The sequence below is a fragment of the Saccopteryx bilineata genome, chromosome 2 (assembly GCF_036850765.1).
Source record: "Saccopteryx bilineata isolate mSacBil1 chromosome 2, mSacBil1_pri_phased_curated, whole genome shotgun sequence".
In the NCBI taxonomy this organism is placed as follows: Eukaryota; Metazoa; Chordata; class Mammalia; order Chiroptera; family Emballonuridae; genus Saccopteryx; species Saccopteryx bilineata.
The window spans coordinates 14,106,421-14,132,920 of NC_089491.1; the positions used below are offsets into that span (position 1 = coordinate 14,106,421).

Below are 26,500 nucleotides of genomic sequence, written 5' to 3' on the forward strand. Positions count from 1 at the left end.
CAATTAGGAGATGCCTGATCTTAGCTCTCCTTGATGTTCTTCTGTACCATGAGGGTTTGCATGTTCCTTCGTTTAAGATTTCTCATACTGAGAGACAAGTTGCATCTGATCCTCAGCAGGTGGGGTGGATAAAGCCTGGGACCCACACCCGGCAGTGTGATAGGCTCCTCAGCACTGGCTGGATGTTGCTGTAGCAGGATCCCCGCCTTGATCTGAGGAAATCAAAATCTCCTACTGCTGAGGAGCTGTTCATCGGGCTGCAGCATGGAGAGATGGCTAAACCCCTAGAGTCCCTAGCCTGTATCTTCCTGCAGTTTGTCTCACACGCGCTCAGAAACCTTCATTCCTTTCCATCAAGTATCTTTTGAGCTCTTGCTCAATACCGGCCCCTGTGCTACCTCACTGGCCCTCCCGACAGCCTGTTTTATGGATACTTGTAAGAACGAGCATTTTTTTTCACATTTATATAGTGTCTAGCACAAAGCTAAGTATTTTATGGAAATTATCTCGTGCGTTTATGGCTATTTTTTAAAAAATTTATTTATTCATTTTAGAGAGGAGAGAGAGAGAGAGAGAGAGAGAAGGGGGGAAGAGCAGGAAGCATCAACTCTCATATGTGCCTTGACCAGACAAGCCCAGGGTTTTGAACCGGAGATCTCAGTGTTCCAGGTCGACGCTTTATCCACTGTGCCACCACAGGTCAGGCCTTTCATGGCCATTTCTTATCTCCATTTTAGAGACAAGGGAACCAATTTAATACGATCTGTTAGAGGTCCACAATCCCTTTTCTGAAACCCTAGAGCCTGGAAGGCAGAATTTTTCAGGTGCAGATTATGTATCCTACATCAGGTAATAGCCCCAGTGCAGTGCACCAAATGATAAAATGCATCAATATTTATGCAAAGAGATATTTAAACAGCCTTACTAAGTGGGACAAGGATTATTTATAAATAGCCTCATGTCAGTTAGGGCCACGATGCCAACTGAATTGCAAACAGGCCTTTCAGTTTTCAGAGCGTTCTGGAGACGTGCATGAGGGTCGTGTGCATCAAGCCAGGACTCCAACCCCCGCCTCATTCCAAAGCCCACGTGTTGGATCACCATCCACACTCCCCTGGGAGTGAAGACTTCAGCGTGGAGAGGTGGCTGCAGTCTCAATGCAGACCCGTTTCCTCCCAAAGCCATGACTTTTCTCTTTCTTTTTTTTTTTACAGAAACAGAGAGAGAGTCAGAGAGAGGGATAAATAGGGACAGACAGACAGGAACGGAGAGAGATGAGAAGCATCAATCATCAATTTTTCGTTGTGGTGCTTTAGTTGTTCATTGATTGCTTTCTCATATGTGCCTTGACAGCGGGCCTTCAGCAGACCGAGTAACCCCTTGGGCTCAAGCTGGTGAGCTTTGCTTAAACCAGATGAGCCCGTGCTCAAGCTGGCAACCTCAGGGTCTCGAACCTGGGTCCTCCGCATCCCAGGCAGACGCTCTATCCACTCACCATTGCCTGGTCAGGACTTTTCTAGCACTCATGCTAGTGCTATTGATGTAAATTCAAGTGGCTTTTTCCAGCAGGGAGGCTGAGTTGCATGCAGTTGTATCAATATTTTGTGACTTTGCCGTGGGCCTTAGGCCATATGTGCCAACCAGCTCACAAGAGGAAAGAAGTTCAAGACGGAGGTTTGCATAGGGTCCGGCAGGCCCGTCTTCTTGTGCTTATGCAATACCACCAACCATAGTTACATCTGAAAGCTGGTTGAACTGTGACCTTGAGTTCACACTGGCTCTTCTGTTTCCAAACAGCTTACTTTTTTTTTTTTTTTTTTAATTTTTTTTTTAAAATTTTTTATTTATTCATTTTAGAGAGGAGAGGGAGAGACAGTCAGAGAGAGAGAGAGAGGAGAGACAGAGAGAAGGGGGGAGGAGCTGGAAGCATCAACTCCCATATGTGCCTTGACCAGGCAAGCCCAGGGTTTCGAACCGGCGACCTCAGTGTTTCCAGGTCGACACTTTATCCACTGCGCCACCACAGGTCAGGCCACAAAACAGCTTACTTTTTAAGCAAGGAGGACCCAAGTATCGTGGCTGATAATCCTGTTCTGTTCTGTAACCGAATTTACAATAAGGATGATGTAGCACATGAGAAAGGCTGGAATCGTGCAGTGGTCCCCAACCCCTGGGACACGGACCAGTATTGGTCCGTGGGCCATTTGGTACCGATCTGTAGAGAAAGAATAAATAACATATTATTTCCGTTTTATTTATATTTAAGTCTGAATGATGTTTTATTTTTTTTTTAAATGACCAGATTCCCTCTGTTACATCCGTCACTGTTGACGCTTGTCTTGGTCACGTGATACATTAATCTGTCCCACCCTAAAGACCGGTCCGTTAAAATATTTTCTGACATTAAACCAGTCCATGGCCCAAAAAAAAGGTTGGGGACCACTGGTCTAAGGCCGTCTTTGAACAGAATTGGCAAAATATTCTGTCCACCAAAAGAACACATTGCAATGTCACTTTCATTGTATTTAATTCATGCACCAAACATTCATAGAGGGCCTCATCAGCTCTGTCTGGGGCACTGGTGACTCAGGGTTGAATAGAACACTCCTCCTGCCCCCAGGAGGCTCGGACTGACTCATAGAGGAGACGGAGCCACAAGCGGGCATTCCCACGTGAGCCACCTTCCAAAGCCATGTGCACAGCAAGGCGGACAGAGTGACGGGGGAGCCAGAGGAGAGAGAGAAGGCTTCGCCGGTGCTCAGGGCAGGGGTGGGAATTGGCTTCACAGAGGCAATGACATTTGATGAATGGCACGACTGGCCGCTCTCGGCTTCCAGATGTCCACCCTCTTGGTCTTCCTCCTGCCTTCCTGGCCTCCCCTTCTCATCTCTTCCTCTGCCCTACCGCTAAACGTCCCTTCAGCCCGGCCCGCTTCCGTTTCTCACTTCCCCATGTCTGCCTCTGTTCCCACATTCACTCCCCACCCCCCACAGGCTCTCTGAATTAAGTTGGATCAGGTGATATCCCAGCTTTAGAGGCTTTTGTGGGTCCCCACCCCCTTTCCGCGCGCCCAGCCTCTGTCTGCCTTCCACACCCTGCCCTTGTTCCGGCAGAGAACTTCACTATTTTTTCTTGTACAGCTCTTTTGCTTTTGTCTTTTTTTCAAGCACGAGAAGCTTTGTTTCCTGTCAGCCTGTCGTAGATGCTATTCCAAACTATTCTCGTCCCTCCCGTGGTCCACTTCTCACCCCTTTCCTTACTGTCTTCATTCCTTGGGGAGCTCAGTCACCACCTCCCCCAGCGAAGGGTCCCAACCTGCTGTCCCCCACCTAGCATTCCTCCCCTCTCAGCTGTAATTTCATGCAGCCATCAAAAACTATTTGTGTGCTTACTATGCACCGATTGTTTGCTTGCTGTGGGTGTGGAGGGGGAAAGCTGGGTAGGGGTGGGAAATGGGTGAGCTCAGATGATCAAGGACTGAGCCATTTCCCCCTCTGAGCACAGGGCACATAGTCAGTGTATCAGCGGAAGCAAAGCTGGGAAATGGATGGGTCCCTGAAGTCACTTACAGAGAGGTCAGTGATCTGAGTGCAGGCAGCTGGCGTCCATGGGAACCATTTACGGGTACTCCCTCACACTCCCCCCCAGTGACGGACCTCGTGGTTGTCCAGGTACTCTCCCTCTGAGCCCCTAAGTGGCCTTAGCATCCTTCCCAACACAAGAGCCCTGCAATTCATCGAACTGGCCTAATTTGCTATTGCAGCCCTATGCAATTTAAGGTATAGCGCACTCCGTAGCTCTAGTTAAATATTCATAAATGTTTCCCTTAGAGACAATACAGGTAGAAGCATTTCTTAAAAACCATATCTTGCTCTAGATTTATTGACTCTTTTTCCCCTCTTCTTTTTTTTTTTCCCAGGAGAAAATAATGAATGTCAAAGGAAAAGTGATTCTGTCAATGCTGGTTGTCTCAACTGTAATTGTTGTGTTTTGGGAATACATCAACAGGTAATTTATGCAACGTGATGAAATGACGTTGATGAAAGTTACTCTAATCTCTTAGCCAAGTCACCAGGTTGAATTACAGGTAGACTTAACTGAAACCATAAAGGAGAGTCCACCCTTCCCATATCCCTGAGCCCTGAACTATCTGTAAAAGCATTAGAGCTCCAAGTACCTTCTGGCTAATTAACTGTCTTCCTTCCTTCCAAGTTCCTAATGTTTTTTTTTTAATCCTTATTTATTGATCTTAGAGAGAGATCGATTCCTTGTTCCACCCATTTATGCATTCTTTGGTGACTCTTGTATGTGCCCTGACCTGGGATTGAACCCACAACCTTGGTGTATCAGGACGATGCTCTAACCAACTGAATTACCAGCCAGGATGCTAATGTCTTGATTTTTGTACTTTTGCTGTTCTGGGCAGGCTAAATCCCGAAATAGTAGGGTCTTATTAAGCCTAAAAATGTAACTTAAAATTATTCATATGGCCAGAAATAGAAATTACCTTAAGAAATCTCAGACACAAATTCCTTGAGAAATCCACCCTGATTTTTGCAATCCTGAGATACTTGCAGAGAGGAAAAGAGCAACTGAACTTGTTGACTTCTGCTGCAAAATATACTTGAGTTGCTGGCAATTTATTTGTGCCTGACTAAAACTTTTCTTTCCTTTTTTGTAACACTGGAAAGCAAAGCAAATTAAACATTTCTGAGTGCATTTACCCAAAAGCTGCTTCTGTGCTTTTGGAAACTACAATGCCTTGGAGATTCCAGCTGGAGTGGCTTCTGATAGAAAGAAGTCTCCACAAGCAGCTACAAAAATGCATGCCTTCGACTTAAAAAGCACTGGTACAGCCCGACCTGTGGTGGCGCAGTGGATAAAGCATCAACCTGGAAACACAGGGGTTGCCAGTTCGAATCCCTGGGCTCTCCTGGTCAGGGCACATGTGGGAGTTGATGCTTCCTGCTCCTACCCCCTCCTCTCTCTCTCTCTCTCTCTCTCTCTCTCTCTCTCTCTCTCTCTCTCTCCTCTCTAAAATGAATAAATAAAAAAAATTTAAAAAAAAACACAAAACACTGGTACAGCTCATCCAAAAAGTCCACTGTTCAGCTTTGGGCAGGGACAGTGGTCTTGGCACCATTAATATTTTCATGGTGAAGTGTTTTATTAGCCCCGAAGTTCACGATGACGGCTTGGATTAACATTTGAATGGCTTCCAGTTCTTAAATTCTAAGATTTGATGAGCCAACAGGACCGTGTTGACTTCTAAAAACTGCACCTTGAGGTCGATCAGTGGAAGCAGAATTGCTCCCAGCTTTGGGTGCTGTCCCCTCCCCCAGGGTGCTGCATAGATCTAACTGCTTCTGGAGTGTCATTCTGTTTCATTCTAAACAAGCATTGGAAGAAAAATAAGACAAGTCTGACCAAATTAGAGGGGTCTACAAACCAGATGTTTCAAATTAAGGAAACTGAGGATAATTAGTCCACAGAAAAGATGAAAAGATGAATCAGAGTTGGGTGAAGGGACCCTGAGTCTCCCTTAGGTACTCAAGGGCTGAGGAAATACCCTCTCTGGGGCTTGGAGCTAGGCTGCCTAGGGCTGGTCCCATGCCACCGCTTACCTCCTCGGTGACCTTGAGCAACTTGCACAGCCACTCTGTTCCTCATTTTCCCTATCTTTAAAAATGGGGAGTAATAACACCTGCTTCATAGATTGTTGGGAGGATTAAATAAGGTACTATATATAAAGCAGTTAGGGTAGTGTCTATAACTTAAACACTCAAGAGATGCTGGCTGCCACGTTCTTCATCATCATCATCATCTTCTTCATTATCGCCATCACCATCACCCTCTGCTCCAGCGGGCAGACTGGGACAGGGGATTTGGGCAGAGAGAAGGAAGCGCTCGAGCAATTGGAAGCGCTCTTTGGGGGCCCTCTAGGGGCCCTGAGTTAGAAGGCTTGTTTGGATGACCTTGGTGTTTTGAATTGCAGCCAGAGATGTGCTTCCACATTTTGGGTGGTTTACAAAATTAAAATGTGGGAGCCAAAGGCACAAATGCATGTTGGCACTAGCCTCTCGTAAAAGAGGGTCATTTTGCAGTACTGGGCACACTGTCTTTGCTCGGTAATTGGAGCAGCTTCCGGCGGCTCTTCAGGGCCACATGGCTTCCAGACTGTGGCCACGTCATTCCTCAATGTGAGGAATCTATTTGAAGACCTGCAAGGGGCTTAATAGGCAGCAGATCCTTTGCCACCTTGTGAACTGGTGTGTGATGATTTGAGGTGAGCTGAGGGCACTGATCTTAGACAGGTGGGCGGTGCTGGGCTAAAAAGGATTTGAAAATAACGAAATGGAACACATCAACTGATTGGTCAACAGAACTGTTGTCAGCAGAGCATCCTGAAAGAATGTCATTCAGGACAGTGTTTGAGCTGGGGCTGGATGGAAAGAAATATCTTAGAATTTTAGAGCTGGAGGAAACTTTAATAGTTACAATGAAAGAACAATGATGGTGATGGCGATTGTGAGCGATTGTGTGTGCCAGGAACTGTGCTATGCGTTCTCTACAGCTCTTACGATAATAGTCCCGCAAGGGGAGTGTTAGTCCACACGGCTAGATGAGGAACAGTCATCTCTGAAGCTCAGCCGGACGCGGCTTTCGGCTCTGCAGCCGCTGTTTTGTTTTCAGGGGGAAGGTAAACCCTGGGAGAGGGATGGCTAGGCTGTGGTTGTGGTGTTCCTGAGGAGGCGGCGGGGTGGGAACCACCCGTGAGCCTCTCCCCCTTGTTGAGACCACAGTGAAAAGCTGTTGTCTTTTTTTTTTCTTTTTCTTGTGGGAGAGACAGAGAGGGAGACAGATAGGGACAGATAGGAAGGGAGAGAGATGAGAAACATCAATTCTTCGTTGTGGTTCCTTAGTTGTTCATTGATTGATTTCTCATATGTGCCTTGACCGGGGTTGGTGGGGGGCTACAGCAGACCAAATGACCCCTTGCTCGAGCCAGCGACCTTGGGCTCAAGCTGGTGAGCCTTGCTTAAACCAGGTGAGCCCACACTCAAGCTGGCGACCTCGGGGTCTCGAACCTGGGGTGTCTGTGTCCCAGTCACCTGGTCGGGCAGCTGTTGTCTTTCTTATGGAGATTTGAGTGTCCAGAAAACTCCTTGTTCTGGGTAGTGTCGAAGTAACTGTTGGGGAACTTCCCAGTCTCCTGAGATCATGGGGTTATAACTCAAAGCAAGGTGAAAACCTAGGAGGAGCTAAAACCAGGCTCCCAACGCAGCCCAGGGCTTCAGTGATAACGGTGGAAAAGTAGCTTTTCTCAGAATTAAGAGTAACATGGTATGTTTTTCTTTCCTCCTTTACTTTTAGCCCAGAAGGCTCTTTCTTGTGGCTCTACCACTCAAAGTAAGTGCTTTAAATTCTAGATGTTGTTGGGACTGGGACTTCTCCCACAACCACTCCTGCATCTCCTATAGCCCATTCTTACCGGGGCAGCTGATGGAGCTCTGGTCAAGGTGGCGGGCGGGGGTGGGTTCCCAGGGATCTGGACAGCACACCACTGGCCTCCTAGACATGCCTTCCTAGAACCATGCCTGTGTTTTGCCCTTCCATCTTTCTCAGGAAGGGTGTCTTTTAAGTGCTGTCATTTGGAGGACATTCTTGCCTTCCTAATAAAAAAAGTCACGGTAGATACTGTCCCTTATACCAGTGGTACCCAACCTTTTTTGGACCACGGACCGGTTTAATGTCAGAAAATATTTATTTTCACGGACCGGCCTTTAGGGTGAGACCGATAAATGTATCATGTTGACCGAGACAAGTGTCAAGAGTGAGTCTTAGACGGATGTAACAGAGGGAATCTGGTCATTTTTTAAAAATAAAACATCGTTCAGACTTAAATATAAATAAAACGAAAATAATGTAAGTTATTCTTTCTCTGTGGACGGGTACCGGTCCGCGGCCCGGGAGTTGGGACCACTGCCTTATACTACCCAGTATATGTTGTATAAAGACTCTTTAGTGCCTGACCTGTGGTGGTGCAGTGGATAAAGTGTCGACCTGGGAACACTGAGGTCGCCAGTTCAAAATCCTGGGCTTGCCTGGCCAAGGCACATATGAGAGTTGATGCTTTCTGCTCCTCTCCCTTCTCTCTCTCTCTCTCTCTCTCTCTCTCTAAAAAAAAAAAAAAACTGAATAAAGTTAAAAATTAAAAAAAAAAAAAGACTCTTTAGAAAATTTTTTTTATTGAATTTATTTGGGGGATACTAGTTAATAAAATTATATAAATTTCAATTGTACAATTCTATAATACATCATTGTATATTGCATTGTGTGTTCTGTACCCCAATATAAAGATTCTTGCAAGAAATTTCTTTGAGGCAAAGGTATCATGAAAACGTTTGGGATTGGCCTGACCTGTGGTGGCGCAGTGGATAAAGTGTCGACCTGGAAATGCTGAGGTCGCCGGTTCGAAACCCTGGGCTTGCCTGGTCAAGGCACATATGGGAGTTGATGCTTCCTGCTCCTCCCCCCTTCTCTCTCTCTCTCTCCTCTCTCTCTCCCTCTCTCTCTCCTTTCTAAAATGAATAAAAAATAAAAAAAAATGTATGAAAACGTTTGGGACTCTGATTATCATTATTATTAGCAGTAGTAGTCGCAGTATTGGTGGTAGGAACTAGGTAAGCCTTCATTTTTCTGTCTTTGATTTGGTTGCCAGGAAGCTCAGAACAAAGTGTTGTGCTTAATGGCTTGTACTCTCCTCCACCTTCATTTCAGATAGTTAGCCCCTGGCATTAAATCTGGGCTTTTATGCTCACAAACTGCCATGGGATCTTGGTAGTTTTCCCAAAGCCACTCAGCCAATATTTCAGCTACCAATGAAAATAAAGGTAAAACCTTTATTCTCACAAGTCACTGGGATTGACCAAGGTCATGTGAAACTACCTACCTGAATGACTAAGAAATGTTTCTCTTTCTGTTCCCTTTTGTTATTTTACTCTTGTATTATTTCCCCGCTTATTGTAACCTTATTTTCTTAATTGTAAACCATATTCAACGCCTCCTGAAAGTAGACGGGCTTTCAAACAGATTTCTTATTATCACGCTTGTTCATTCCTTACCACTCAGTGTGCCAACCCAAAGGCCTCACGTCTCCTGATTTCCCCTACTTCCAAGCCTCCTCCAGAAGGCCCCTACCTTGGGGACATTCTCACCACGAGTGTGGAAACTTCCGCGTGTGGGTGGGGAAGGTGGCTTCTGATTACAGGCGTCTGAGCTGCTCGGTCAGAGCCAGGCTGTGACTGCTGACTCGATGGCAACCTGAATTCTCCTAGTTAAAAGCAAAAGAGATCATTCTTGGAAAGGTGCACTGGTTTCTTTATTAAGATCACAACTGTTTTCAATTTATAAAGCTCTTTAAACTTACGCTATTTCATTTAGTCTTCAAAGCTACCTTCATGGTATGTTTTATTACTGTTATACAGGGTGGGGCAAAAGTAGGTTTATAGTTGTTCTTATGGAAAATAATACAATAATCAATAAATAAGAATATAATAAACTCTGTTTTGCAGACTCATAACTGTAAACTTACTTTTGTCCCACCCTGAATCAGTATTATTATCTGACTTTTAAAAAGTTGTTTTTTAAGTTTTAGAGAGAGAGAGAGAAGGGAGGAGATAGAAACATCGATTTGTTGTTTCATTTCTTTATGCATTCATTGGTTGATTCTTTTTTTTTTTTTTTTTTTTTTTCCCATTGGTTGATTCTTATAAGTGCCCTGGCCAGGGATCAAACCTGCCACCTTGGCGTATCGGGATGATGCTCTAACCAACTGAGCTACCGGGCCAGAGCTTACCCGATTTTTCAGAGGAGAAAACTCAAGATTCAGAAAGGGACAATGTCCTGTCATAGTCACACAGCTAGTAAGGGGCAAATCCAGGACTTGGGTCTGTGTATTAATGCCCCCCTCCTGTCATTGTTTCCCTCCCCTGCTGTCTGCCCTGCAGGGCTCCCTGGAGAATGAGCGGAGTGCCAGGGCGACCCGGGGGAGGAGAGGTCCGGGCACTGGTGGGTCCGTCCTCGTCCTCGCTCATTCAGACAGAACTGCTTCACTTCTTCTATTTTACCCACTGGCAGTTAAAAAAAAAATTTAATGATTTTCTGTCATAAAAATAGTTTGGAAAACCCCCAGTTTGGGACTGCCTCATTTTCTGAAAATGTTTTTCATCTTTTTCATTTCTTAGAAACCCAGGAGTTGATGACAACGGCAGCCAGAAGGGCTGGTGGTTTCCGAGCTGGTTTAACAATGGGTAAGCCGGTGAGCCGAAGGGCTATGGGCTTCCACCCACTGAACACTGAGAGAGAGTCCAGATCAAATGGCGTCTTGGCCGTGACCTTCTCAGTCACTCATTTTCCTGGCTTATTGAAATCATACAAGAAATCTATTTTGTGGTTGGGACTAGATCATAAAAATTATTTTTGTTTGTTTTGTTTTTTTCCACTTAAGTTGGGGGTGAGTTGAGCTTGTGGGGCTGAAGTTCAGATTGCAGGAGAGATTATCATAAGAGAAAATGTTCTTATGAGGACTGTTTTATCATTTCCCCGGCAGCCCAAAATAACCTGAGGATTGTTGGGTCGTTAAACTGCTAACTATGCTGACTTGAGAAAGATAATAATGACAGAGGTAGGGACTGCGGCCTTTTCATCCGAAGTCTGTCTTGGTGAATGACCGTTCAGGATCGCGAACCTTCTCCAGCCAGTCACTGGCTGCAGGCGTTCCCTGGCTCCACACACCAATGTTTCACTGACGGTCCTCACGCCATAGATCGCCCTCCTTGCCTCACGCACCTTGCTTTCTCTTTCTACGCAGGACCCACAATTCAGAGGAAGAAGAAGACATAGAGAGAGAGAACGATCAAAGAACGGGGGACAACGAGGAGGGGCTCCGGCTGTCGGACTGGTTTAATCCGCAGTAAGAAAGAGCGCCGGCTGCGTGCAGTGAATCCGCGGTTCCGCGGGAGGTGGCGGGGGCTGTGCGGACCGCAGTGCCACTGAGAACATTCCTGAGCGGGGACACAGAGTCTTAGCCTTTATCAGACCTTTAACAACAGATCAGGGGAGAAACCGAGAGTCTGGATGTTGTGACTCAGATACTGGAGCAGGAACACAGTGGTTCTGACAGCAGCTGGCCAGCGGCAGCAGATAAATCTCAAAATACTCGCCTGGAAGGGGTCTTACAGGCCATGGCGTGTTGTGGAAAGCCACAGGAGCCAGAGCCAGAGCAAGGACATTCTCTCTGAGGTTCAGTTAACTCATCTGTAAAATGGCGACAATGATACAAAATCTCATGGGGCCATACATGCATCCATTCGGCACACATACAACAGATGTTTATCAAACACCTGTGAGAGGCTAGCTGGTGTTTTTCAAACTACTGGTCACTATCCAGTAATACGTTCAGATATTAGCTTAATGGGTCAACACCAGCTTTTTAAAAAAACAAATAACTGAAATTAAGTAGAAAATCTGAGGATATCACAGGATAAGTGGTGTTCAGTGGAATTTTTGTTTATATATGTATGTATGTATGTATGTATATGTGTGTGCGTTTGGGTGTGCTATAAAATGTATTTTTCACCATGAGTCATGGTAAAAATAATTCTGTACTAGATATTGTGTTAGGCACAGGAGACAGAAAAATTCAGTCAATATGGGCATATTCAAGAAGCTCACAGTCTTCTAGTGGCACTAGATGTGACACTGGTATTTGCCAAGGGCGGTAAGGAAGTATGAACCTGACTTAGAAGGATGTGGTCTGGGGAGTGAGGGGGTGGAGCTGCCCAGGACACCTGGGCCTGAGAGAGGCTGCTGTGCGGGTGGGGAGGCGCTGGCCAGAAAGGGCCTGGAGGAGGAGGTGCAGGGCTAGGAGTGGAGGGAGGGGATGAATGAACTCAGATTCAGGTAGTTGGTGGACATCTGGATGGAGATTCGGATGGTGCCTGACTTAGTCTGCTTGGGCTTCTATAACAAAATACCATAGACTTGGGTGGCTTATAAACAAGAAATTTGTTTTTCACAGTTCTGGAGCTTGGCAAGTCCAAGATCAAGGTACAAGCGGATTTGGTGTCTGGTGAGGACCCACTTCCTAGTTTGTGCATAGCCATCTTCTCACTGTGTCCTCACATGGTGGGTGAGGGAGCTCTCGGGGGTCCTTTTTATAAGAGCACTAATCCCATTCATTAGGGCTCTACCCTCATGACCTAATCACCCCAGAAGGCCCACTTTTTTTTTTTTTTTTTTTGTACTTTTCTGAAGCTGGAAACGGGGAGAGACAGTCAGACAGACTCCCGCATGCGCCCGACCGGGATCCACCCGGCACGCCCACCAGGGGCGACGCTCTGCCCACCAGGGGGCGATGCTCTGCTGCGACCAGAGCCACTCTAGTGCCTGGGGCAGAGGCCAAGGAGCCATCCCCAGAGCCCAGGCCATCTTTGCTCCAATGGAGCCTCGGCTGCGGGAGGGGAAGAGAGACAGAGAGGAAGGAGAGGGGGAGGGGTGGAGAAGCAGATGGGCGCTTCTCCTGTGTGCCCTGGCCGGGAATCGAACCCGGGACTTCTGCACGCCAGGCCGACGCTCTACCACTGAGCCAACCGGCCAGGGCGATGAAGGCCCACTTCTAATACCCCACAATGGGGATTAGTTTTAATATAAATTTTAGGGGACACACATACAGTGTGTCCTGTATATTAGCAATATCTAAGCTTGGCAAAAGATATATGGTGGAGCTAGAGGATCAGAATATAGGAGGCGCTGAGATCTATAAGCCTGAAAGGCCACCCAGGCAGAGGACTAGACCCGAATCCTGCCTGGCCTCAGCGTTTAGAGGGCTGGTGGAGGAAGAAAAGTCTAAGGAACTGCTGTATAGGTGGTAGTGGGGAGAAAATCGCAGAATTCCAATGTGAGCGAACTTGGGCTTTGGAAAGACTGAATATGTTCTGGCAAATTCTTTTATTGTTTTGGGAAAGCGGATCCATGCCAGTGTGGAAGGATGGGAATTTGGGGCTCCCTTGTGTTCTTTGATGAGCTAACAACAGAGTAGCCAGCCATCTATGAGATGTTAAAACGTTACTGGAAATGGAAGAATATGGATACATTGTTATTTGATAAGCCCTTTCTTTACATGTGTATATGGGGAAAGGGGGGTTAAGACCTCCCCAAGGAGCGGGTCACCAGGCTCCCTTCTAAGGAGGGTAGCACACTTTTACTGTGACACTTGTGCTTTGCTAAGCAGGACTTGGGCAACAGAGTCAGGGCTGAATTACTGGGGGCAGAGAGAAAAGACGGATGACAGCCACCAACTGTCACTCTCTCCACTCCCCCATGTGTGGCTAGGCTTCTCTCTAAAGGAATGGCCAGCAGATATTTAAAGAATATTGATGTGAAGCAACACCAAATTTAAGCCTTCTCAGGGCACCAGGGTGTATTTCTCACATAAATGAATGATTAAACAACTGAATGAACAAGTAAATATATTTGTACAAATGTATCCTTTTCTGTAAACTACCTAAAATATATCACAATATATTGTGCACACATTTCCCCATCAAGATCTCCCAGCTTCTAGGACACCACATCCTTGTAATTTTCCTTACTTCTCCATTTTCCCTTCTCAGCCTCCTTGACAGGGGCTTCTCCCTCTTCCCAGCCATCACAAATTAGAATTTCTGGAGGTCAAATCCAGTATCCTCATCTCTTTTCTTTTTACCCCAGCTTCCAATGTACTCTCGTCCGTTTCCAGCGCATTTGATACCATCTGTGTGAGAATGATTTCCACGTTTCTATCTTGAACCCCGAGGTTTCCTCTGAGCCCTGCCTCATGTCTAACTGCCTGCTTGATGTCTCTGTATGTCTCACCTGATCCCACCCCACCTTGGTCCATCTCATTTCCTGTCTCAAGCCAGGGTCTGGGACACCCGTCCCATCCAGCCTTCTCCTCCGCCCGCCCCACAGTGTAATGCAGTCACATCTGCTAACCCTCCCTCCAGAATGCTCCCCACATTGTCCTCTTCTCTGCACTCTGCTGCCACCACCCTTGAGCCCGTGGCCACAGGCTCTTTGCTGGGTCACTCCGGCAGCTGCTGCTTAGAAGGAGCTCGGTAAATTTGTGTTGTATACATTCCATATCTTTGTTGACCTGCACAATTCATGGAATTTTAACACTACCTCCATCCAGCCCTTGGATAGATACCACAATGTTCCCATAAATAAATACAGACAATAGAAAAGTTCTCACTATCCCCAGCAGGTGTGGGTTTTGATTCTGGAGGCCCTTTTGTTCTGTGGGAAGCCTTCGGCCAAACTGGTGAACCGCACAAACAGATGCGACAGGATAGCCCCTGCTGGGAAGGAAGGCTTGGGGCAGCTCCGCGGCTCTCCCAGTAGCGCCCCCCCTTCAGAGCCCCGTCTTGGGTGAGCGGGAACGTCTTTGGCAGTTGAGAGTGGCAAAGGCAAGCCCTCGCACACTTGTGGCCTGCCCTCTGTTACTCCTTTTTCTTTTGGGGGGGGGGGGTTGTGGGTTTTGATGACTAAGATGCCTTGATACAGAGGTTCATCCAGGAAGCTGATCTCATCCTCTGTCCCCCCACCCCCGCCCGCCACTGTCTGCATTCTCGGGCTGTCATCTGGCTTCTTGGTAAGGGGTGCTGGCATGTTAGAACTGCCAGTGGAATTTAATAATTAACAGCTGGGAAATAGAACATTTTAATTTTTAATTAAACATTAATTTTTAATACTGTTACTTTTTTTTTTTCCCTGCTCGAAAGAATTTTCCTAGCCAAGTAACCCAACTGAATGCTGGTTTTCTGGCTCGGTCTTTCTAGGAGTCGTGGACTGAGTGGTCACGCAGTTGAGGAGTATGTAGCAGGCTGATCACCTGTCAGGACTGTGAGGTTCTCAAGGGGTAGGAGGGGATCATTTCTCTGATCTCCACGCTCAGCACTGGGCCTGGTGAGGAGCTGGGACTTCCGAAATGTACATTGAGAGACTGAGTGCCCTGGTCTGGCCTTTCCTATAAGTTAGGTGTCTGAAGACACAGTTCCTTTCTCCTATCTTACCCCACTTTATTTGTGAAATGGGGGTGATGACAGCATCCACTTCGTAAAGCGGTTATGAGGATTAAATAAGACAATGACAGCCCTGGCCGGTTGGCTCAGCGGTAGAGCGTCGGCCTTGCGTGCGGAGGACCCGGGTTCGATTTCCGGCCAGGGCACACAGGAGAAGCGTCCATTTGCTTCTCCACCCCTCCGCCGCGCTTTCCTCTCTGTCTCTCTCTTCCCCTCCTGCAGCCGAGGCTCCATTGGAGCAAAGATGGCCCGGGCGCTGGGGATGGCTCTGTGGCCTCTGCCCCAGGCGCTAGAGTGGCTCTGGTCGCAACATGGCGACGCCCAGGATGGGCAGAGCATCGCCCCCTGGTGGGCAGAGCGTTGCCCCATGGTGGGTGTGCTGGGTGGATCCCGGTCGGGCGCATGCGGGAGTCTGTCTGACTGTCTCTCCCTGTTTCCAGCTTCAGAAAAATGAAAAAACAAAACAAAAAAAAAATAAGACAATGACAGTCAGGATACCCTAAGTATTTAGTATACCTGCTCCCTTCCTTTCCTCCTCCTCCTCCTCTTCCTCCTCCTCTTCCTCTTTTTAAAAAAGAAATAATATTCCCTGCTTACCGGATGTCCAGCTCAGACACAGCTGCATGACTTAGCAGGCTGGGTCAGGACCGTGAAAAGATCCTTGACAGGCTAACACTAGACTGCAATGAATGAGGTGACAGTACATGGCAGAGTCTAAGTTCAAAAATGTTGGTTACGGAGCCATAAGCCGTGTGTGTGTGTGTGTGTGTGTGTGTGTGTTTTTGAAATCCTGTCATTCAACAAAGCTGGGGGTTTTATTTGACTAAAGACATCACATAAGCTTCCAAAAACAGGGGAAAAGCTCATTTCTCATTCGGCTGTGATAAAACTCCTAAAGAAGCTAAGTTGAGTGGAAATAATGACAAACCCAAGTTTTAACCCCAGCTTCGTCAGCATAGCAAGTGAATGTCCACAGAAGGGATACAGTGTGGAGGCTCCGAGCAAGACTCCAGAATTAGCCTCTCGGGGTTCAGATCCCAGCTGTGCCCCTTATTAGCTTTGTGACCTCAGGCAAGTTATTCAAGCTCTCTTTGCTACAGTTTCCCTACTAATAAGATGAGAAGCAAAACAGCACCGGCCTCTGAAGGGTGAAGCCCCTAGCACAGTGCTGGTCCTGCAGGAAGCAGTCAGTGTGTGTCAGTCACCATCATCAGCCACCAGCGGTGTGGCCTTGGACAAGTTAGCAAGCTGTTCTGAGCCGTCATTTTCTTATCTGTACACTGGACATAATAATGTGGGAAGGTGCCTAGCACAGGTGGGTACAGAATCCAAACCATGTAGCTTCTTTCATGATTGAAAGAGCTGTCGTCCATGTGTGAGATCCACTTGGAGCACATCGGGTGTGAGAGCAGAGAGAGTCCAGACAGGAAGGGGGTCAGGAGAGCAGCCTGAGAGTGCATCCCACCCCAGGGCCCCTGGAGGCGATTCCAGCTGTGCAGGCGGAAGAAGAAAGCAGGCCAGATGCAGGGCACAGGGCGGGGGGGGGGGGTGCAGAGGCAGCTCAAGAGTTAGAGTGCAGAGCCAGGTGACAGAGAGACAGGAGGCATGAGGCCCAGTCTGCTGAGGCGTTTCCTCACTGGGGCAAGGGCTGGGTGAGGTGGGGTTGGCCCAGCCTCTGAGGAAAAAGCCGGCTTTGCTAGTGGGGTGGGGGAGTGTTGTGAACACCTGCCCTTCACCCCAGTGTGATGGGAGGGGATGGTCCCACTGGCCTGGTCTGTGTGTTCTACGCACTGACATCTCTCTGAAAGCCTCCCCGGGGCCTCAGCACACAGCCAGCAGGACCTGACTGTGGGAACCAGCAGCACTTTGCCCCCAGCACTCGCCTTCTCCCCACAGTGGATAAAGTACAAGTGATTGCTGAGCAGGGACCGGGCCCCTGCGTGCTGGGGTTTAAATGTAAATGACTGGGTTTTGGTCTCTGCTTCCCAGCTGGGGAAACGCAGCCACTTCCTGAGCAAAGGTGGCCAGAGCTGAGCTTCCACAACCCCCTCCGGGCTGAGCTCCACCCTCGCTGGGCCCCAGCCGCTCCTCAGCCCTTGTGCGATTAGCCTTTATGGTTTGTTGTAACTCTTACGTTGCTTCCTGTGTTTGTGTTGGCTTTGCCAAGTTCCTTTCAAGTGTGCTGAGTGCAGAGAACGTGCTTCCCCGCTCCGCTCTGTGCCCCTAGTAAAGGGGCCCCGCAGCCTGAGGAGAGCGGCTGTGCTGGGGAGCTCAGCCCCGGCTCTGGGGCCTCTGCTGAGTCCCTTCTTTTCTGGGGGACTCTGCCTCCTTGTTTGTAAAATAAACGATACCACCAGAAACCCCTAGTCTGGGGCCCTTTTGGCCTCTAACGAGGTTCCTACTCAGAAATCTTTTTCTGGTCAAAGGCAATAGAAACAGTTTTCTCTCGTTCAACTCAATGTCACTCTCATCCCCGTGTCAAGGCTCAGGACCTTCTTGGGTTCAGATGGTACCCACAAAGATAAACCACACCCAGAGATGCCACTGGCAGCTTAGGAGAGGGCCAGGGAGACAGGAAAGGGAAAGAGTGTGTGAGATATACAGGTAAGACCCCCACACAGGCCCCCAGGGCAGCCATCAGAGGCACCTGGCCCCTGTTCCACACCCAGAAGATGCCACCCCTGTAATGTCTTATGACCCAGCCAACTGTTTGGCATTAAGCTACAGTCAGGATTCAGGGACAGTGACCGCAAGCTTGACCCCAGGTTTTCCAGTCTCTGCCCCATCTTAGCAAAGCTGTCCCCATTCACAAGGCTCTGTGTTCTGTCACCAGCAAACGGCCAGAGGTTGTGACCATGACTGGATGGAAGGCACCGGTTGTGTGGGAAGGCACTTTCAACAGAGCCGTCTTAGAAAATTACTATGGCAAACAGAAAATTACCGTGGGCTTGACAGTGTTCGCTGTCGGAAGGTAGGTGTTGCTATGAAAACTGACCTTGACTTCTTGTTTTAACTGTCAAAATGTTTGCAAGGGTCGCCTGGGCTACAGAGGCTGTTCATGACTTGCCTCAATTATCAGATAGGAGAATGTTATAATGAGACCGTTTCAGGCTCATTTCTGCTGAGCCCCCAAAAGATGAGGACAAAACAACAGTCGACTCCTTTCCACCGCAAGGTGAGGGTCTCCGGTTACAGGTAAAAATGTTCGTTGTACCCACTGAGCCCGGAGTCTGCAGCTCACCCACAACACAGCCACCTCCACCCTGACCTCCATGGCATTCTCTGGAAATTCCAAAAGTGCTGGCAGTTAGCCTAGATGGGCTTCATTCTTTCTCCTATGCTCTCAACACACAGGACCAAGGTCAGAAGGACTGACAGCAAGCTCTCAGTCCAGAGTGACCTAGGGGTGGTGATTTTCCAACATGACTGCCCACTCCTCCATGGGCCCCTGGGGCTCCTCCTGCCCTAGCCCTCCCGGAGGACTTGGGCCCCTGGAGATCTGGCTGGCCAGAACTTCCTCTTCCAGAGGTTGGACTGGTTCCTCTTTCAGCTTCTATTTTGTTTAGAATGCTTCCCCTCAAGCTATAATCACTCTTTTTGTTTTTTCCATTGGTTTGAGAGAGAGAGAGAGAGAGGAAGGGAGAAAGGCAAAGAAGCATCAACTCATTGTTCCACTTAGTTGCTCCATTTAGCTGTGTACTCATTTGTTGTCTCTTGTGTGTGCCCTGACCAGGGATCAAACCCATGACTTTTTGTTGCTCCAGAATGATGCTGTATCCACTGAGCCACTCAGCCAGGGCCTGTAATCATCCTTACTTGAAACTGGTAGCTTGTAATATCAGTTTTAAAATATAACTTACTTTGCTCTTTTGGAGAATTATTTTTTTCAAAACAAAAGCAAATGCTCAATTTTCCTATTCCTCCCCTGCCATCCCTACACCCTGGCCTTTTTCATTCGCACCTTTTCTAAAAACCACATGGAAAGTTGGCCCCTTTGCCTCATGCCTCGTATGAAGAGTTGATCTGAGCTGGAGCTCTGCCCACCGCAGGGCCTAAAGGAGAGCGCTGTGTGGGATCTGATTGCTCTTCCAAGTCTTTCTCCAACCCAGAGCTCAGAAGCCAATGCTGGCGCCACAAGATCAAGTCCTAATGTCACTGATTATGCCGATCCCAGGGGCCAAGCTAGCATCTCCAATACAGAAGGTGACTCTGGCATTGCGACATTTTTACTAGAAGAATCTGTATTGTTATGGGTCAGGAGCCAGTGCTCACTCAGCTCACCTAATCCTTTGGCATGAGAGGGGACAAGCCAACCATGGTGTAGCCTGATTAGATCCTGGTGTTTCTAAAAACAACAGAACGTTGCCCACTGCCCCACAGTGACTTCAGCCAACAGTTATGTCAACAAAAGAAACATCCAAACCTATAAAGGATTTTTTTTTATAGGATTTTATTTGACCCAAACTGAAAACAATTGTCGGGAAGCAAGGCCTCAAATTCTCTGGGGAATGACAGTTTTGCAGTTTCTTTTGTGCGTCTGAAATCAAGGAGGGAACGTAAGAAAGATTACATTAGGGTGGGAGAAAGCAAGGTACAGGATCGTTAACAAGATTGTGTACTCTTGAGGGTGGTACTGTTATTTCAACGGTGCACAGAAACAATGAACAGGGCTTGCTTAAGTCAAAAATAAACCTTTTACTAAAGAAGTTATCTGCCTAGGACGTGACTACCCACTATGACCTATCCAGTTAGGAATTTATGATCAGAGCACTTTGTTTACATTATTTTGTCCACAGTTGCAACTGCAGAACTAAAGGGTAGATGGCATATCCTGCTAACAGCCCTTGTGCTTTCCACTCCAAGGCAGTAGAAGATTGTATTCGTCAGCAATAAATCCTCACAAGAGTGGGTTTGGACTTTTAGGAGGTGTAACATTAACATTTGGTTTATTTTCAAATAACAATGCCACCTCAGTGCTTTAATCTTTAAACAATGTTAAACCACACAATGGCTCACTTCCTGCCCCAGGATTGTCTCCCAGCTTCAGAGCACCATAGACATTTTCCTTTTCTTTTCTTTTTTCTTTTCTTTCTTTCCTCTCATTCCTTTCTTTCTTTCCTTTCTTTCTCTCTCTCTTTCCCTTTCCTTCTTTCTTTCCTTCCTTCCTCTTTTTTTTGAGAGAGGAAGAGAGGAGGAAGGAAGAAAGATGAGAAACATCAGCTCGTAATTGCGGCACTTTAGTTGTTCATCCATTGCTTCTCGTTCATGCCTTGACTGGGGGGCTCCAGCTGAGCCTGTGATCCCTTGTTCAAGCCAGTGACTTTAGCCTCAAGCCAGCAACCATGGGATCATATCAGTGATCCCAAGCTCAAGCTGGCGACCCCACGCTTAAGCTGGATGAGCCAGTGCTCAGGCTGGTAATTTTGGGCTTTCGAACCTGGGACCTCAGCATCCCAGGTTGAAGTTCTATCCACTGCACCACCACTGGTCAGGCACTATAGATTTTTCTTTTTTTATTAAGTGGGAAATGGGGAGGCAGAGTGACTGATTCCCACATGTGCCCTGACTGGGATCCACCTGGCAAGCCCTCTGTGGGGTGATGCTGTGCCCATCTGGGGCGTTGTTCCATTGCTCAGCAACAAAGCTATATTAGCACCTGAGGCGAGACCATGGAGCCGTCCACAGCAACCAGGGCCAACCTGCTTGAACCTTTAAACCATGGCTGAGGGAGGGGGAGAAAGGAAGAGAGGGAGGAGAGGGATGGAGAATTCTGCACATGGTCGCTTCTCCTATGTGCCCTGACTGGGAATTGAATCTGGGACTTCCACACACAAGGCTGACGCTCTAATGCTAAGCCACCTGGCCAGGGCCTAGATTTTTCTTAAATGTGTAGAGCACCAAAGAATTTCCTAGCCATCAACCACAGAGCCACGTTGAAGTTCTTCTTTATATTGCAGGTTAAATGCTCTCCATTTAAAGACTCAATACTGTAAACCAGGGGTCCCCAAACTACGGCCCGTGGGCCGCATGCAGCCCCCTGAGGCCATTTATTCGGCCCCCACCGCACTTCCAGAAGGGGCACCTCTTTCATTGGTGGTCAGTGAGAGGAGCATAGTTCCCATTGAAATACTGGTCAGTTTGTTGATTTAAATTTACTCGTTCTTTATTTTAAATATTGTATTTGTTCCCGTTTTGTTTTTTTACTTTAAAATAAGATATGTGCAATGTGCACAGGGATTTGTTCATATTTTTTTTTATAGTCTGGCCCTCCAACAGTCTGAGGGACAGTGAACTGGCCCCCTGTGTAAAAAGTTTGGGGACCCCTGCTGTAAGCACTTAGGTTTCCAAAGGCCAACATTCAAAACACACTTCAATTTGGTAGTAAAGAAAGGGGATCCAAGCGGCCACCAAAGGGAAAAGTGCCAGTTATTATTATTCACAAGATAGCGTGATTGGCCGGTACTGGGATCAGACCATTAAATTCAGTTTGCGTGCACTGAGCCTGAGACTATGGTTTGTGTGAGTTGAGTTAAGCCATCTTTCTACTCCTTCCTCTTTTTTCTGGTACCCATGGCTTCACAAGTGAGTGTGTAGCTTGGGTTACAGAGGATATCATCATGACATTTTTGTAATGAATAGAGAAATAGTTAAAATACCACTACACACCTATTAGAATGGCCCAAATCAAAACACTGACAACACCAAATGCTGGGAAGTAACAGGAACTTTGGAAGACAGTTTCTTACAAAACTAAATGTACTTTTACTGTGCAATCCAGCAATTGAGTTCCTTGGTATTTACCCAAAGGACTTGAAAACTTACGTCCACATAAAAACTTGCACACAAAACGTTTATAACAGCTGTATTCATAATTGCCCAAAGTTGGAAGCAGCCAAGATGGCTGTCAGTAGGTGAATGGATAAGTAAACTGCGGTACCTCCAGATAGGGGAATTTATCAGTACAATCGGTATTCTAAAATGAAATGAGCTATCAAGTCATGAAAAGACACAGAAGAACCTTACATGCTAAGTGAAAGGAATCAATCTGAAAAGGCTACACACTGTATGACATTTTGGAAAATGCCGAACTATGGTGATGGTAAAAAGATCAGTAGTTGCCAAAAGATCAGTGTGGGGAGGGATGAAAAAGTAGAACACAGGACTTGAGGGCAATGAAAATACTCTCTATAAGACTGTGCATAATGAAAGATACACGTCATTACACATTGATCCAGACCCATGGAGTGTACTACACCAAGAGTGACCCTTAATGTAAACTGTGAACTTGGGGTGATAATGATGTGTCAGTGCAGGTATATTGATTGCAACACATCAATCATCCTGGAACTGAACGTTTTTAAGTGGAGAAGGATGGGGGGGGGGTGGGCAGGGGACTATTTGGGAACTCTGTGCTTTTGGCTTAATTTTTCAGTGAACCTGAAAATGTTACAAAAAATAAAGACTTTTTAAAAAAGAAAAAGGAAGTTAAAATAAGCCTAATCAGAGGCTGTTTGCTTTGGTGTGTGGATGCATCCTATAATGGTGGTGTCTGGAGAATGGACTGGGGTTTGGGGCTACCTGTGGGAGGCTCCTAGGGTGAATAAGTAAGATGGAAGAATGTGCATAGATATCCATGTCCCTTAACTCATTTTCTGGGTCCCAGAGTGGCGATGGTTACTTAGTGTGTCCCCAAAGAACCCAAGGGTCACATCGCAGTTGCATTTGGTAGGGTAGTAGCAACATTTGGGGTATAGGTTGGGGGTTTAGAGGGAGGCTCAAGAACTAGCACCCCCTGATATTAGTCAAAGGGTATAAACTTCCAGTTATAAGTAAGTTCTGGGGATCTAATGTACAGCATGGTGTTTACAGTTAACAATACTGTTATATATACTTGTAAGTTGCTAAGAAGGTATATCAAATGGTCTCACCACAAACAAAAAGAAATGGTAATTACGGTATGTGACATGATGAAGGTGTTGGCTAACACTAAGGTGGTAATCATTTTGCAATATATGTGTGTATCAAATCAATACTTTGTACACCTTAAACTTATACAATGTTATATGTTGATTATATAACAATGAAGCTGGGGAGAAAAAAATCACTCGCACCCCTTTGCCTGCCCAAAGTCTAAACCAAGACAAAAAACTAAGTAAGGCAGATGATAGTTAATATCAACCTCAGCACAGTTGAAGCTGGTATTGGAGAATGTGGTTTATATCTGCAGGCACGAGCTCTCCTAACATTGAACTGCAGAATTAGAAAGACTTAGGCACCCAGTCAACTACAGCACTAGAAACTTCAGACCTCTGGACATGAGAGCAGGGCCTGTACCACTAAACGTACTGTAAGGCCCAGAGCACACATACTCTCTCCATCTGATCAGCTTCCAAGAGAGAGGAGAGGAGGAGGGGCAGGACTCTGCATGCCTAGTTGCTTTTCCAAAATTGGCAGTGGGATAAGTCACTCCACCTCCCCAGGCAGAGCAGTCAGGAATGTTACAGTACCGGTGAAAACCGACACCTGGGATAAGGAAAAACATTTGTCTCCCAAACTTCCAAATATAAACAAAATGATTAGAATAGTGCATGGGCTCCTGCGGAGTCCCAGAGGTTACATTTATCCTTTTATTCTTTGTTTCAGATACATTGAACATTATTTGGAGGAATTCTTAACATCTGCTAATAAGCACTTCATGGTTGGCCACAGAGTCATATTTTACATCATGGTGGATGATGTCTCCAGGTTGCCTGTGGTCAAGCTGGGTCCTTTGCGTTCCCTCAAAGTGTCTAAGGTCAAGCCTGAGAAAAGGTGGCAAGACATCAGTATGATGCGCATGAGGACCATTGCGGAGCACATTGTGAGTCACATCCAGCATGAGGTTGACTTTCTCTTCTGCATGGATGTGGACCAGGTCTTCCAAGACAGCTTTGGAGTGGAGACCCTGGGCCGGTCCGTGGCTCAGCTGCAGGCCTGGTGGTACAAGGCAGACCCTGACGAGTTTACCTACGAGAGGCGGAAGGAGTCCGCAGCATACATTCCATATGGCCAAGGGGATTTTTATTATCATGCGGCCATTTTTGGAGGAACACCCATTCAGGTCCTAAACATCACCCAGGAGTGCTTCAAGGGAATCCTCCTGGACAAGCAAAATGACATAGAAGCTGAGTGGCACGACGAAAGCCACCTAAACAAGTATTTCCTCCTCAACAAACCCACTAAAATCTTATCCCCAGAATATTGCTGGGATTATCATATAGGCCTGCCTTCAGATATTAAGACTGTCAGGATATCGTGGCAGACAAAAGAATATAATCTGGTTAGAAATAATGTCTGACTCTAAATTGTGCCAGTAAGGTTTCAGAATTTGAGAGAGTATTCTGGCTACTTCCTCAGAAAAGTAACACTTAATTTTAACTTAAAAAAATACTAACAAAACACCAACCCAGCAAGACATTATTCCTCCTTGTAACTTTGACTTTTTAAACACGGGAGAATGGAACTCTGGTGATTGGATGTAAATTCCCAATGATTTCTTATCCTGGGTTTGGGGAAAATACTACCAGATGAACTAAAAAAAATTTTTTTCACAGGCAAAGAAAAAGCCAGAAACATTCTCCTTGTGCCAGGTGATGTACCGTAGGAAAGGGTGCCGAGTCTAAAGCAACACGGGTGGTTCTGCAGCAGGAGAACTCTTAGAGAGGACACAGTCTGTCTACGCGGCACTCGCTACATGGTGTCAGTAGCAGATTGCTTCGGGCCAGTTCTCAGGATGCTGTCTGGCTTCTGTGCAGAAGACCGGTTGAGATTCCCAGTGGATGTCATGGTGGGGAATGTTTGGAGTCTTAGGGAATCTGAGGGAAGCAGAGACAAAGCCTCAGAATGAGTTTGCCGTGATAGAGCAAGATTGGAAAGAGAGGAAGCTGATCACAGTTGGGCAGTGCCACCTCAGAGGAGCACAGGACGTGGGGTTGGCACTTAAAATACAGCATGGATCCAGGCGCCGAATGGGAGGGGGACAATGTGGATGGTCTCCAGCCTCCTCAATCCCGTGACAACCAGAGCAGAGGGGACTTAAATAGAGGATGCCTCTTGTTTTTCCCAAGTCCTATTCTGTCTGCCAGATTCTGCCACTTGAGTCTTCAGCTCGCTGGCCAGGAGAAGCGGATGGTGTCAAAGAAGAAGGCCCACAGGAGACGGAAGAGACTTGCAAAGAGTTAAACTTTTAAATTTTTCAGACCTGGGTTTCATGACAATCAGTCCTCAGCAAGTCCTGCTGCCACGTGCTCGTGCTCGGGGCCCCTCAGCCTGTCATGCCCCACTGGGAGGGCTGACATATGCAGTGGCGTAGAGGAAAAGCCCTCCCACCAAGTAACCTTGTTTCCCCCTACCCTGTCTGTGCCAACGAGGTGCAAAGCCAGGCACATTTAATAAAATGGTTAATAGATTTATATCAAAAGCAGAGGAGATGGCAATGGGAGACCCAGTCCTCATGACTGAACAGCTTAATACTCAATTCCCTTCTCTAAGAGAAGTTATGAAATCCTACATGTTATTTAAGGTTAAACAATTCAATGTAAAAGAAGTTAGGAAGTGACACTTACATATTTATATTTTACTTCTATTCCAGTGTAAGTAATTTGTTCCTATTTTTAAATGATTTATTTGCAAAATCATTGCATTGGCTTGATGTTCAGCACAATGGGCTTCTCTAGTCAGATGGAACCTACATTTTCTCTACAGTTACTCTGTGCTCTGACTCTTCACTTCTTGCCAAAAAATACCACAACGCAGCAAAGCAAAACAAAACTAACAAAAATCCTGAAGAAGCAGACTTCGTAAAATAAAAAGGAGGTTACACATCAGTTAGGACTTTTCTGTAACTCGTTTTCCGGAATACCTTCTGGAGTAGGAAAAGTTAATGGTTTAAGTCCTGAACCAAAGAAATGACCTATCCTGAAAGATTAAAGGGCTAATGTTTACTTTTAAGGGAATCTTGTTTTGTTTTTTGTTTGTTTGTTTTTTATTCATTTAAATTCAGGTCCAAAATGGACTAAAAAAATCTCATGGTTATTCTTAAACATTAAAAAAAAATAAAACTGATTTACAATTGAATAAATTATTTTCTCAGTATAAACTGGTCTGGTCATGCATGGGTTGTGCATTTTCTCCCAAAGATGTTCAGAATTGTCAATTCTAGAATTTTGAGTTCTTAGACTCCAGAAACTCCTCGTGTCCTTCTACACATGTGTCCGCTCTAACAAAGATAATGAACATGGTTGAGATTTACAAACTTTTAAAACAAATGCTCATATAGAGCTTTCTAAAGTGCCATGTTGTAGTAATTAACTGCCAGTGTGATCCAGTATGAAACA

At 46.5% G+C, this 26,500-nt stretch overlaps 1 protein-coding gene and 1 non-coding gene across 9 annotated transcripts in view; both read left to right on the forward strand.

The window, feature by feature from the left end:
• Positions 1–26,114, forward strand: part of GGTA1 (glycoprotein alpha-galactosyltransferase 1 (inactive)) — a 68,825-nt gene extending 42,711 nt beyond the window's left edge. For 5 of the 8 annotated variants that reach the window (XM_066256330.1, XM_066256335.1, XM_066256334.1 and 2 more), the window contains 6 exons: positions 3,920–4,008; positions 7,375–7,410; positions 10,248–10,313; positions 10,874–10,975; positions 17,959–18,096; positions 23,769–26,114. In XM_066256330.1, coding sequence (XP_066112427.1) covers positions 3,929–4,008; positions 7,375–7,410; positions 10,248–10,313; positions 10,874–10,975; positions 17,959–18,096; positions 23,769–24,462 — 1,116 coding nt within the window. In that variant the 5' untranslated portion in view covers positions 3,920–3,928 and the 3' untranslated portion in view covers positions 24,463–26,114. The remainder of the gene's footprint in view (positions 1–3,919; positions 4,009–7,374; positions 7,411–10,247; positions 10,314–10,873; positions 10,976–17,958; positions 18,097–23,768) is intronic. The other 3 variants (XM_066256336.1, XM_066256337.1, XM_066256338.1) reach the window with 1 other exon arrangement.
• On the forward strand, positions 15,196–15,271 carry TRNAA-UGC (transfer RNA alanine (anticodon UGC)). The gene has a single exon. It is a non-coding gene; the product is annotated as a tRNA-Ala (tRNA).
• Positions 26,115–26,500: the final 386 nt, after the last annotated feature.